General features: G+C 21.8%; 6 protein-coding genes across 6 annotated transcripts; 5 read left to right on the forward strand and 1 right to left on the reverse strand.

Annotated features, from left to right (window-relative positions):
- Positions 1-1,891: 1,891 nt before the first annotated feature.
- Positions 1,892-2,900, forward strand: SRAE_2000439300 (Hypothetical protein; the record flags this gene model as incomplete). The annotated part of the gene is made up of 3 exons (XM_024643259.1): positions 1,892-1,957; positions 2,007-2,214; positions 2,422-2,900. The coding sequence occupies 3 exons, from the start codon at positions 1,892-1,894 to the stop codon at positions 2,898-2,900; spliced, it is 753 nt and encodes a 250-aa protein (XP_024508946.1).
- Positions 2,901-3,209: 309 nt separating this feature from the next.
- SRAE_2000439400 (K Homology domain and K Homology domain, type 1-containing protein) lies at positions 3,210-4,090 on the forward strand (the record flags this gene model as incomplete). Its single annotated transcript, XM_024643260.1, has 2 exons — positions 3,210-3,782; positions 3,833-4,090. The coding sequence occupies 2 exons, from the start codon at positions 3,210-3,212 to the stop codon at positions 4,088-4,090; spliced, it is 831 nt and encodes a 276-aa protein (XP_024508947.1).
- A 1,050-nt stretch (positions 4,091-5,140) lies between these two features.
- SRAE_2000439500 (Collagen alpha-5(IV) chain) lies at positions 5,141-6,052 on the forward strand (the record flags this gene model as incomplete). Its single annotated transcript, XM_024643261.1, has 1 exon — positions 5,141-6,052. The coding sequence occupies one exon, from the start codon at positions 5,141-5,143 to the stop codon at positions 6,050-6,052; it is 912 nt and encodes a 303-aa protein (XP_024508948.1).
- A 1,225-nt stretch (positions 6,053-7,277) lies between these two features.
- SRAE_2000439600 (Thioredoxin-like fold domain-containing protein) lies at positions 7,278-8,010 on the forward strand (the record flags this gene model as incomplete). The annotated part of the gene is made up of 2 exons (XM_024643262.1): positions 7,278-7,823; positions 7,891-8,010. 2 exons carry the CDS (start codon positions 7,278-7,280, stop codon positions 8,008-8,010), a joined length of 666 nt encoding a protein of 221 aa, XP_024508949.1.
- A 200-nt stretch (positions 8,011-8,210) lies between these two features.
- SRAE_2000439700 (Hypothetical protein) lies at positions 8,211-9,429 on the reverse strand (the record flags this gene model as incomplete). Its single annotated transcript, XM_024643264.1, has 3 exons — positions 8,211-8,573; positions 8,647-8,678; positions 9,423-9,429. 3 exons carry the CDS (start codon positions 9,427-9,429, stop codon positions 8,211-8,213), a joined length of 402 nt encoding a protein of 133 aa, XP_024508950.1.
- Positions 9,430-10,332: 903 nt separating this feature from the next.
- SRAE_2000439800 (Protein DDI1 homolog 2) lies at positions 10,333-11,659 on the forward strand (the record flags this gene model as incomplete). The annotated part of the gene is made up of 2 exons (XM_024643265.1): positions 10,333-10,524; positions 10,580-11,659. 2 exons carry the CDS (start codon positions 10,333-10,335, stop codon positions 11,657-11,659), a joined length of 1,272 nt encoding a protein of 423 aa, XP_024508951.1.
- Between the last annotated feature and the right edge of the window lie 2,504 nt (positions 11,660-14,163).

The following is a 14,163-nucleotide window of genomic DNA, read 5'->3' on the forward strand; positions in this document are numbered from 1 at the left end:
TTAAGTTTTAGACAATTTAAAAAACAAAGAAAAGTTTAATTTTTCTAAATATAATTAAAAAATTTATTACAAAATATTCTAATTTAAAAAAAATATATTTTTTATATATTTAGTAAATCATTTGAAATTTAAATGAACAATAGGAAATGTTTTTAACTAAATAGATGAATTATATTGTTTCTATTAAAAACAAATTTACTGAAGTTAATTTAAAAAATTAGAATTATGTAAATATTAATATGTTATTGGTATATAAAATTTTCTCACATTTTCTATAACTTTTTTTTTTTACTTAATTCAAATCATCATAGTTTTTTTTTTTAAAATTCATTGTATTTTTCCTATTATCCGCCAAAAAGTTGATAAAAATAGAAAGACTTGATTTTATTATAAGATAAACATCAACATTAAAATAAACTAATCTTATCTTTCTAAATTATTAAAGATATATATTATCAATTGATAAAAGTAAACATATTTTTCAAGTAAGAATACCTTCAAAACTTTTATTCTAAATATATAAAATCAATTTTAGACAAAACATCATTTTAAGCAATTCCATTGTTGTATAATTTTAAATCACCAAAAAATTAGTTTTTTTTCTTAATAAAAATTATCGTATTTAAAAATTTTTACAATATATTTTTATTGTAAAGTTAATCAATGTAGTAAAAATATTTTTGTAATGTTTTTTATCAATAAAAAATACTTTATAATAGTATTAAATATGGCAAGTATATTTAAATTAAAATAGATTTTAAAAAAATAGTATATATAAATATTCATTTAATTTGATATGTCTAAAGCACATAAAAATCATGCTACTTTATCATATAATTTACAAAGAATATAAAATAATGACTACTTAAATTACATAAATGTAAAAAGTCTAATTGAACATGTACATTTTTTAAATTAACTATCTTATCAACATAAATATAATAATAACTATCATATGATTGTGAATTTTGTGGGAAACATTCTAAAAAAACTCAATACACTATTGTAATCAAATCAAATTTTATTAACTATAAATAAAATCATTTCAATGTTAAAACCTTCTAAAACTAAATTTAAAAAAAAAATTTCTTTTTTTTAATAAAGTATATTAAAACTTCTGTATTATTTATTTGATTGTGAAGTAAGAAATTAAAGAAATTTTATTAGGTGCATTAATTTATTTAATTGAAGATATTAATAATGTAGATATTTATTTTACAAGAGGAATTGTCATCTAGAAATTAAAGTTTTTTTTTGTTGTTTAAGCAATCTAGATAAATTTTTAACGTTCCATTTTTAATCAAGGTGATTATTTGATACTTTATTATTTTATAGTGATACTTATTATATTGTTAAACAAGTCCCCATACTTAACTTTAAATGCTACCATAAAAAAATTTATTTTTTTATATAATTTATAAAAATATAATATAAAAGCTTAAAACTTTTAAAAAAAATGCTTTTTAAAATAATAATAATCTAGTTGATTAATAAGTTGAATTAAAATTTATAGAATAAGATTACTTTTAACAAAAAAGGCTAAAACATTATATTTATAAAGATTAATAAGTATAAATAAAGACCATTTTTTATAAGACATCTTTTTTTTTTAAAATTGAATATCTTTAACAAAGTCATAAAATTTTTATAAATTGAAAGTTTCTTCATATAAACAAATAATACATAACATTTTACTTTTATCTATTACCAATTGTTTGAATATAACTTATAATTATATTATTACATTTTTTACCATTAATTTACAACATATATAAATTGGTTTTTAATATTTAATGTTATATAATAATTAAGTACTATCATTATTCATTAAATAGTATTTTGTTTTTATTGATTTAAGATTTACAATAACAAGTTGTTTTGTTTTTAAATAATGAATGATTCAACAATTTACGAGCGTGTCATTCATAATAATTATTTACCACAATATTTAACAAATGTAAGTGTTTTAATTTTATTAATTCAATATAAAAAAAATATTTTATAAGGCATGGAAAAGTAATGGTTGGATTTTATCAGAAAATGATTATGAAACTTTTCAAAAAGCTTATGGAGATGATTTTATTTGTTATGTTGCTTATGAAAATGACACAAAACAATTTTATGGTAATATATGGGGACTTTTTAATAGAGATAAATATGGTGAAATAAAATTATTTAGTATTGCTTCATTTTTTGTTTTACCATTATATAGAGGTAAAGATATTGGTAAAAATTTATTTAATAAGCTTATTAATTATGCTGAAGAAAAAAAACCAGGTGTAAATATGTATCTTACAAGTGTTAATGATATGAAAGAAAAATATTCAATTTATGGTTTTATATTAGAAAGAGATTCATATTTAAAAATTTATACAATTAAATTTAATGATTTTTTAGTTGAAAATAATTATCAATTTTCAGATATTTTTTTAAAAAAATATAGTCAAATAGATAATTGGGAGAATGTTTTTGAATATGATAGAAAATTTACAACAAATTCTGTTGATCGATCAAAATTTTTAAAATTATTATTTACAAGAAATGATGGATATGGACGGGTTGCTTTTAACGGAAATGGAAATGTTGTAGGATTTATACATATCCGTGAATGTCTACCAAACAACCTAGATATTGGACCATTTTATGCTGATAAACAAGAAATTGCGAAATGTCTTTTAAATAGTGCGATTTTAGAAATTAAATTAAGTGGAAAAAGATACTCTCTTGTTTTAATGAAAATACTTTCTAATAATAGTAATTGTGAAAAATTAATTGAGGAGTTTACAAATGGTAAAATGGTATATAATGAGAATATGTATGCTAAATTTACAAAATCAGTTATTCCAACAAAGGAAATGTTGGTATATAGTATGACAGAATACACCTTAAGTCATATATGAACACTTTTTGTAGTTGCTAATTTCCCAAATTAATTTTTTGAGACAAAAGGATATAATGAGAATGAGAAAATTTAAATAACTCTAAAACATCTTAATAATTATTATTAATACTTTGTATAATATTTATAATTCTTATTTCTATATACCTTAATTAGTAATTTTTTTGCATAAAATTGGTGATTTGTCTAATTGGTGATTATTTTTATCTTATTATAATTATTAAATTTATTTTATCAACAAAGATAATATTTAATATTTTTTAAAAAAAATTTATCAACCATGTTAACTAATAATCTGGATTGCTTTGATATGGATCAAATACAAATTATAAATTACCGCCAAAAATTAAACCATTCTATTATGGAAGATGAATTTCAATTAAGTAAACTATTACCGCTCATTCAAAATTTACAAAAATCTTATGATGATGTAGAGAAATCAATCCAACATAAAAAGTCCGTACTATCAAATTTAATTATGTATGAAACAATGAAAGAGAATACTATGCATCTTTTGGAGGAAAGTAATGATTCAATTAAAACATCAAATAATTATAATAGCCCAAATATTTCTCCATCAATGTTATCATCTATTTCACCATCATCCATTTTTCAAAATAGTTTGACACCTGATAAAACTTTTTCAAATATCTCCGAAAAGGAAGATAATTATTTTTATAAAAATAATATTTCAAATATTAGTTCTAATTCAAGTACAATATCAAATGATAATGTTTATGTTGCTACAGTTACTATGAAAATTGCAGAAGATTCCTTAAGAAATGCTGGTGGTAAATTAATTGGAGTTAATGGATCAAATATTAAAAAAATCCGTCGTGACTGTGCTTGTTGTATTCATTTGCGTGGTCGTGGTTCAACAAAGGTAATTTTTAAATTTTTTTTTCAATATATAATCTAATATTTTAATTTAAGCTTTCTGAATTAAATGATATACAAAATAAAAATAGAGCTAGTGTAAGTAAAGCTTTTGAACCATTACATGTTATCATTCAATCAGTTCATAATGATCGAGATATAGCTATTGCAAATGTTAACAAAGCTATTGATAGAGTTACTCAATCATTGGATCGTGGAATTAAAGATGCTGACAATTCACGTCATGAAATTATGAATTTAGAAATAAAAGAAACTAAGAAAAGATACAACAAACGATCTTCATTATACTTATAAGTTAATAAATTTATCAAAAAAAAATTTTTTACTTCACAAATTATACATTTAAAACAATAAGTATATGTATTTTTTATATTGTCATTAGAATTTTTTTAATTATTCTATTATTAAATTAAATTTTTCAATTTTTATTTTACATATTTTTGCCAATTTGTTGAAATGTAATAGAAAAAAAGTCATTAATATTATATCGACGAAAATTATTTTCAAGGATAAATTTTTAATAAACATACTAAAACATGATACTATCAAAGATAGCTGATGTAATTCGAGTTTATTTTCTCCTTGATATATTAAAATCATTACAACAAATATGCAACTATGCAATAGTAATAAAGTTAAATTTTTATCTTAAGAGATCTTAATTTGTTTACAAAATAATTTTATATTTTTGGCTTTTTGTACCTTGGTGTAATAATTTTTCCCGAAAAAGTAATTAATTTTTACAATATTAAAAAAATAAGAAGGAATCCACTTGGTTATTATATATATAAAAACCTGTATATTAAAATTAAATAAAGTATTTTAATTTTTTTAGAAATATAATCTTAAACTTAACTTTGAATATAAAGTAATTTAATAAAATAATATTTTAAATGTAAAAAAAAAAAGTAATTGATAAATGAAAATATGAATAATTAATATAATAGAACATTGCATTCTGTGAACTTCCATTAAAATTTGTTTCTCTAATATTTCATTGACAAGAGAACTCTTCAATTATCTGCGAAATTTTTTTTTTTTTTTATTTACAATCATTCTAATTAAAACATTTAAGAAATTGAAAAGTAGACAAATAGCCTTTTTTATAAATTATATTAGAAATGTCTCAGTAAATTACCTTATATGAGGGATGGCTTTAACTATTTTTATCTTTTATAAATGAATATACCCGAATATAGTATAGAGCAAGTTTACCAGTGGGAAGGCCAAAATTGTAATGATATGTGGAAAAAAGGTAAGAAAAAATAAACTAGTTTAAGAAGGTTAGATGAAAATTATATAAAAGGTGCAATCTTTGTTTAATTCTTTACTTACAAGTTCAACATGGATTTGGAAAGCAGAATTAAAGCTTATCGTTTTGTTGCTTACTCAGCAGTTACTTTTTCTATTGTCGCCGTACTTAGTGTTTGTGTAACACTTCCAATGGTCTACAACTATGTTCACCATGTAAAGAGAACTATGCATAATGAAGTACAATTCTGTAAAGGATCAGCTAAAGATATTTGGTCTGAAGTAAACTCTCTTAAAAGACTTCCAGTTCTCTCTGGAAACAGAACTGCTCGTCAAGCCGGATACGATGCTGGAGTTAGTGGTGGATCTGCCTCTGCTGGAGGTTCATGTGATGCTTGTTGTCTTCCAGGAGCTGCTGGACCAGCCGGAACACCAGGAAGACCAGGAAAACCAGGTAAACCAGGTGCACCAGGACTTCCAGGAAACCCAGGTAAACCACCAGTTCAACCATGTGAACCAGTTACTCCACCACCATGCAAACCATGCCCACAAGGACCAGCCGGACCACCAGGACCACAAGGAGCACCAGGAGATGCCGGAGCACCAGGACAACCAGGAGCCCCAGGACAAGATGGAGCACCAGGACAACCAGGACCAAAAGGACCAGCCGGACCAAATGGAAACCCAGGAGCCCCAGGACCAGATGGACAACCAGGTGCACCAGCTGTATCAGAACCACTTGTTCCAGGAGAACCAGGACCAGCCGGAGAACCAGGCCCACAAGGACCAGCCGGAACACCAGGACAACCAGGAGCTCCAGGAGCACCAGGACAACCAGGACCAAAAGGAGCCCCAGGACCAAATGGAGCACCAGGAAACGATGGACAACCAGGAGCACCAGGACAAGCTGGAGCCCCAGGATCACCAGGAGAAAAAGGAATCTGTCCAAAATATTGCGCTATCGATGGTGGAGTTTTCTTCGAAGATGGAACAAGAAGACGTTAAGGATCTCACTGTCATATTCTTTGCTATGTTTTACTTATCTAAACATTTCAATAGATAAAATATTTTTATCATTTATTTTACTTTTTTTTTCCTTTAGTCATATTTTTGTCAAATTTGATTTGTCATAATTAAAATGATCAATCATTAAAAAAGTTATTTACTAACTTTAAGATAAATATATATTATACATATCCTATTAATCAAATTGCCTCAGTTGGTGAAGGTAATTAAAGTAAAAGTAATGAAATTTTTATTTTAAAATAATTATTTTCTTACTACGTATATCGTCTTTTTCATTAATCTATTACCTCCAAGGACATTTATTATTTGCTTTTACATTAATATAATTTTCAAAAGTTGTTAGATAAAATTATTTTGGTTGAATAAAAAAAGACAAATATAACTTTTTACTAGGGTTTTGTTGATTATTTTAAAATGGTTATATTAATATATGATTTGACAAGAGATAGAAATAAACTATTTATATATTTATATATATATATTTGTTGGCAAGTATTTATCAATACATATATACATATACACATATATACACATATATGTTTATATTTATGTATGTATATAATATAATCATAACTTTGTATATAATATATGATTGAAAAAGAGAAAAATTTTAAGATAATATCGAGCATAATTATTAGTCAAATAGTATTATAAAATGACTACTTTAATTATATCAAAGACATTTTTTTTTTCATCTTCATAGTTCACTTTTTTTTTGTTGTTGAAAGAAATTATGATTTTTAAGAATATATTTTAATGAATTACATATTTCCTATCTATAATACAAAGAAATAATTTTACTTTGAAAAGAGTAAAATTATAAATATATTATAAGTTACATCAACAATCATATAACCCTCATTTTAAACTTTTTTCAAATATAATAATTGTGTTAGGAAAAGAGGTAGTTGACTTTTTGTATAGAAACTTGAAACATTTTGTTTCTCTTACAACATAACTTCAAATAGTAACATTCATTAATTGATTTATACAAATATGACGGAAACGATTATTTTCTTTATTATCTAAAAATATATTGTTTTGTTATAAGTAAGAAAAAAAAATATGTGCTAAATTAGTTTATTTTTTTCATTTGTTAAAAATATTAAAATCAATTTAAACTAAATAATATGTTATATCAATTAATTTGAATTATTTCTATATAAATTAATTTAAAATCTTTTTTTTTTTCTTATTTTAGATCATGAAACTTGCATTTTGTTTACCAAGATTTGTCCTTTATAATATTGATCACAATAATGTAAATTGTAGCACTAGTAATTCTAATATTTTCTTACAAACTAATCTTGATTTATATAAAATGAAGGTTATTCAAGATCTTTTTTCAGTTTACAATATTTCTTATGAGATTAAAGGAGTAACTATTGATTCACCAGAATATAATGAATTATGTAAAAAAAGTGGTGCATCTAAATTTCCAATACTTCAAGTTGATCAAATATATTTTCCTGGTTTTTCTACTATATGTAGACATTTAGCTACACGTTTTGGTTTACATGGTCCAACATTAACTGATGAAACATACTGTGATGTCATGTCATCAATGCTTTTTGATATAATTTCTATTATTGAAAAAGGTGCTGATGGTTTATCTATTAAAGAACAAGATGGAGCAATGCATGAAGCTATAGAACATATAAACACTATTCTTGGACCATATATTATACATTATATTGAAAATATTCGTTGTGGAACATTGACTCATACCGATTATTTATTTGGTAAAAATGTAAGTATTACTCATATGTTATTGTTATTTATAATTACGAATATTTAATTTTTTTTTTCTATTGTAGCCAATATGGATAGACTTTGCTCTTCAAAAATTAATTCTTTTAGTTAACAATTTTGGTAAAGGACGAGTTTATTTAACATCTTCCGTTAAAACATTTGCCGAAACTGGCATTGTCTATTAATATTTTTATATACATTTATAATGATTTATGTTTCAAAGGAAAAAAAATGTGATAGAAAAAATATTAGATAACGGGAAGTGGTGTTTACATTTATTAAAAAAAGTCAATGTCAAATAAAAATTTTAACATATAATATTTACATTTCAATAATTACAGAATTTTTTATATTATTTTGAAGTTCTTTATTTGTTTTATCATAATTAATAAATTTCTTCATCAGTTATAATATCATTCATTTTTATGACTGTATTTTTATTTGAATGTTCTTTATTTATTGAATTATCATAATTTTCTATTAAAGAATCATGGAGAAAGATAGTATGCGAATTTGGAAGTATTTTCACGTCATCAATAACCCGTTTCTCTAATAAAATTTCTTTTTTTTTCATTTCTAGTTTATGTTTTGGAAGACCACTTTCTGTATACAATGGTGAAAACCACCATGGAAAAAAATAATCACGTAAAATCCATAAATTAAATGCAAGCCATGATAATAAACATAATAATCCAAAAAAATAATATAGCTCCGATCGGAGCTCTCCAAAATTTGCAAATTTCCACACCTAAAAAAAAATATTTAAAATATATTTATAGTGTTAATGAAATAAAATAAAAAAAAATATATATATATATTACCTTGAAAATCTTTTTATTAGTAAACGTTTTTGCTAAACAAATAATTCTAATGACAATTAAATAAGTAATTTAAGATATGAGTAAAATTTCTCCTATTTGATAAATTATACAATTTAGTCTTTTTTTTTTATTAATTTCTTATCAAATAATTTTCCACTGAATTTTTTCTTCTTTTTTTAATATTAACAACTAAATTTAATATGACATAAGTCAAATACATACATAAATTAATTTAAAAATAAAAATCTTTTTTTGTTCTTAATAAATGTCAAAATTTTTGTCAAAAATATACATAGATAATATTTTTTTAGGGTAAAGTAATTTAACAACTTCTAGAATATTTCCATCTGTCGTCTATTGTAATATTTGCTTTAAGAAATTCTCTTAAAATTTAAATTTACTTGAATAAATATATATATATATATATATATATATGTTTTTCCTAGTTTAAAATAAAAAAGAAAACATAATTTTAAATAAAAGCGTGAATGAAGTTTTATGTAAAGAAATGATGGATATATATATATATAAACATAATCATGTTATAGTTTGATTTAAAAGGCATTATTCTTAATAGCTTTTTCAGTATTCAATTCTAAATTAGTAATTTAAAGCAAAAAAAAAAAAGTTATATGCTTTTAACAAAATATTTAGATTAAATGTTAAAAAGGGAAAAAGAAGTATAAAAATAAGATAGTGAAAAAAGTTGTATACAATAAAAATATATTTTCTATTCGCTCTCTAGATCTTATTTATTAACAAAATATACTCATTACATGTCATCTTTTTATATATTTAATGATTGGCATTTTTTTATGCCATTTATAGTTACAATATTTTAAACATGAATAGTTGGGACATGCAATGAATAATAAAATTATGTGCTGAAATTGTTATTATTAGATAAAAAAAGAATTAATAATATTTTTGTTAATATAATAGGAATATCATTACTACAAAAATAAAAAAATAAAGAAAAGAGTTATTTTAACTTATATATATTTAGAAAAAAAATTGTTGTTACTTATTAAGTAAATTATTGAAATTAAAGAAAAAGTAAAAAATAAATTCCGTTATTTAGATAAAATATACAAAAGTATTATCATATTATTTTCAAGCTTCCTATAGAAAATAAAATCATCTAGAATACTTATTTTAATGTTAAAAAAAATAAGCAAAATTTTTAATGAGAATCTTTTATTAGTAAATTTATTATTCATATTATATTAAAGTGTTCATTAAAATTTATCATATTATAAAAACAATTTTTACTTTAGTTTTATTATTAAATTATATAATATTTATGTGTGAAAAGTAGGCTTCAGATTGACAATTGATCAAAATATATTAAAACATTTCTTGTTATTTACTCTTTCAATATATTAATATTTTTTTTCAATTACAACGATATAAATAATACTTATTATTAATTAATTTTAAATACAGGTAAACAAATATCAGTCACATTTCTTTTTTTTTTTAACAATCATGATTTATAACTTTATTTGTTAAAAGAACATATGAAAATTTTTGGTACCTCACCTGTTCTTCAAACGAACATAATGTTTTTTTGTTTTTTGGTATTACGTAACCACTGGTTTGTAATATACTAAATACTTTGACAGATACCAAAAAAAATATATATATAACTTTTAAAATAATACTTATTTATTTATCCATAATACAATGCGTGTTACTGTTACTAATGAAGATGATGTTTTACCATTAGAAGTTGGTGAAAGTGTTATTCTAAATGAATTTCTTTCTATTTGTAAAACAATGTTACCAAATCTTGAAGGACCTGCTGAAAAACTTGTAGTTGATGTTGATGGTTCAAAAATAATCCCAGTTCCTGAAAATTTAACAAAAACTATTGGTGTAAGTTATTGTTTATAAGAAAAAAAATAAATAATATATTCATTGGTGTTTATAGGAACACAATTTTAAAGATGGATCTTTTATATATGTTTTTCCAGTAGCAAGATTACTTAATCCATTAATGCGTCAAATGCAAAATGTTAGTGAAGTAAACGAACCAATAGAAAATCAACAAAGATTATCCAATGTACCACAACCTGATAGAGAGGTAGGAGGTATTGTTGATAATGGAACTGAAGAAAGTAAAATGAAAATAGAAGCTAAAATGTTACATGATCGTGCACTTGAAAATCCTAATGTTTTACGTTCAATATCTGATACATTTCCTTCATTATTAGAAACATTTAACAAAGACAAATCTTTTGAATCATTTTTTGCTGCATTTAAAAAAGATATAGAGGCTGAAAGACGTAAACAATTATTGATGCAAGATGAATTTTCTGAGGAAGGACAAAGATATATTGCTGAACAGATTCGAAGACAAAATATTGAAGAAAATTTTAGAATGGCTCAAGAATATATTCCTGAGACATTTTTTATTAATAATTTGCTTTGGATTAAATTAAAAATTAATGGTGTACCAGTTTTGGGAATAGTAGATAGTGGTTGTCAAAGTTCTGCTGTTGTATCATTAAATATAATAAAAAAATGCAATTTATTAAATTTGGTTGATAAACGTTATTTTGGTGCAGCTAGTGGAATTGGTGGAATGTCAAATATTATTGGAAAAATTCATTCAACCAGTATAAGTGTTAATGAACATTTATTTGAAATACCAATTCAAGTATTGGATGGTAATGATTCAACAGTTCTTATTGGTCTTGATATGTTGAAAAGAAATCAATGTGTAATCGATTTGCAAAAAAATGTCCTTCGTTTTGGTGATGGTACAGAAACACCCTTCTTAAGTGAAGCAGAAGCTCAAAGAGAAAGAGATTTGTTTGATGAGCAAATGGCAATCTATAATAGCTCTCAAAGTATGGAAACAGAAACTGTTCCAGCTGTTTTTGTTGCTGACTCTGAAAAGTTATCAGAATTGATTTCAATGGGATTTGAAGAAGGGCGAGCTAGGGAAGCTCTTAAGGTTTGTGATAATAATTTAGAATTGGCAGTTAATTTCTTATTCAGTAATTAATTTTTTTTAACAATTTTATTTATGAATGTGCATTAAAAATAAACATTAAAAAATTGAGTGGTTTGTTTTTATTGAAAAATTTTAAATAAATACGTATAATTGAGAAATGAGGTATAAGTGGTTTTTTTTTATAATTTTTTCTATAGTTTTTTTTAAGATAAGAAATTATGTTGATGAAGAAAAATATAATTATTTTTTTAAACAAATTTTATTGTCTAATAAATATTAGGCCAAAAAGTGTAAAAACAACATTTATTACAAAAATAATGATTTCAAATTATTTTAAAGTAAAATATAATCTAAAAGTAAAAAAGGTTAAAAAAACATTTGCAATATGTAACTTTTTATAAAAATTAATTTTGAGTACTGTACATTTTTTGTATCTTTTTTCTTTTCTGTAATCCAGTTGGTAATAGAAAACTTGTTGTATTAGTTTAAATGTATTTTGTACCTTTCATTAATATTAACTTTTTTTTATAAAATAATTTTTTTTGACATGATAATTGAAAGATAAATTATGTATTTCTTGGTATTTTATAAAATAAGATAAGTATCATTGGAAACGAAATTTTCATTCTTCAGATTTGAAATAAAAAATATTTATTGTCATCTTAAGGTATTTTATAAAGTTTTAAAAGTTATAAAAATTAAAAAAAAAATATAAAAATGTTTATATATATTAATTTTATATTTACTGCAGCATGTTACACAAGATTAATAATTTTATAAATTATATTTATTAATAATATAATAGTAAAAAAAAATTAAATTTTATATTAAGATAGTATTTTTAAAATTTCATACATAATAGATAACTATAAATTTATAATTATATTTCTTAAGTTTTTACATTTTAAAAATTTAAAAATAAGTTATTAAAATATAACTTAAGTCAATATAATTTATGTTTTTTTCTATTAATGAATCAAACTATTTAATATTAACAATATTTTGATAATTATAAAGTTTTGAAAGTTTTAGAGGGTTAAAAAATTATTATGTAGGTTAGGTAATTGATAAATATAGATGTTTAGGAGGTATTTATAAAAAAGGGATAAAAATTAGGTAGAGTCAGAAAAAATATTTAACATTTTAATTTTTTTTTTTCATCAACTGAATTTTTGACATCGATCTAACAACTATTTGATATAGAATTTTTTGTTATATGAGGTTATATATAATTTACTGAGTACATTTTTATAAAATTACATTCATTCAAAAGGTAACAAAACTTGTGTGATAAAAAAATACTATAAAATAATGGTTTATTACGTAAAAATTAATCAAAGTTGCGTAAATAACTATATTGAGAATAACTAATTATAATTTTCAATATTACTATATATATATTAGAGCATTTTTTTTTGACCAACAAAATGAATGTTCACATAAATTGTTTAAACTTTATAATAAAAAAATTTGCCTAAAAAGAAAAAAAAAAATTAAAAATTCATTGCAAATACAATTAGCCAAAAGCTAAGTAAATGATAACATTAACATAAATAATTAAAATGTTGACATTTTAATTGTAAAAACAATTTTAAAAAAATCTACTTTTATCAATAAGATAAATATTTTTATGACAGATGAAAAGTTTGTTCAACATATTATAAATCAATCTTTTCATGGTATGCCAAAATATTTCTATCATTTGAAAGATTAACCATTTCATAATTTAAAACGTACTTTATTATTATTTTTTTAAATTCATTTACTTTTTATACTAATTTTTATACAATTTCTTTTTGTTTTTTTTTTTAATTTTAATTACTTCGTACTTGTGTATTGTTTTTATTCATATTAGATCTTTAATATATGTCATTAGGTATATTGATGAAAGTTAGTGAATTGTAAAATAAAAAAATAATTTTTTTATGTCAATGTTTAAAAAAATAATTCATGTTGTTTTGATAATTGATAAAATTATTTATTTAAAATATAAATGACTTAAGGTTATCTAAATGCACCAGAAATTATTTTTCTACCAAACTTTATTAAATAAAAGTAAAATGTTATGATAATATTTAGTAAAATAATGTAATAATATGATTTTATTATCTAATTATAAAATATTTTTGTATATAATTTTTAAATGTAAAAAATATTTAATAAAATAATCTTTTTTTTATTGTTTTAACAATGTTAACATTAACATTTTAAAATGAAAAAATAATTATTTAGAAAAGTTTATTTAAAAGTTTCTACTTATTTTTTTTTTAAGTTTAAATTGAGAAAACTTTTAATATTATTTTAGCAAATGTTTTTTTTTTGTTGTTTACAACTTTAGATTATTATTCATCTAAATTTTAATTTAAAAAGACTATCATTTTTAAATAATACTATCATTTACTAAATTTAAAACTTTAAAATAAAATAGTTAATTTTTTTTTATAAACAATTACATTTTATTTATTTATTTGTTTGGCTATAAAAATAACACTGTTATACATTGCCTATTAAAATTTTCTTTTTGTTTTAAAAGTTTAAAACATATTAAAATAAAA

Source organism: Strongyloides ratti, assembly GCF_001040885.1.
Source record: "Strongyloides ratti genome assembly S_ratti_ED321, chromosome : 2".
In the NCBI taxonomy this organism is placed as follows: domain Eukaryota; kingdom Metazoa; phylum Nematoda; class Chromadorea; order Rhabditida; family Strongyloididae; genus Strongyloides; species Strongyloides ratti.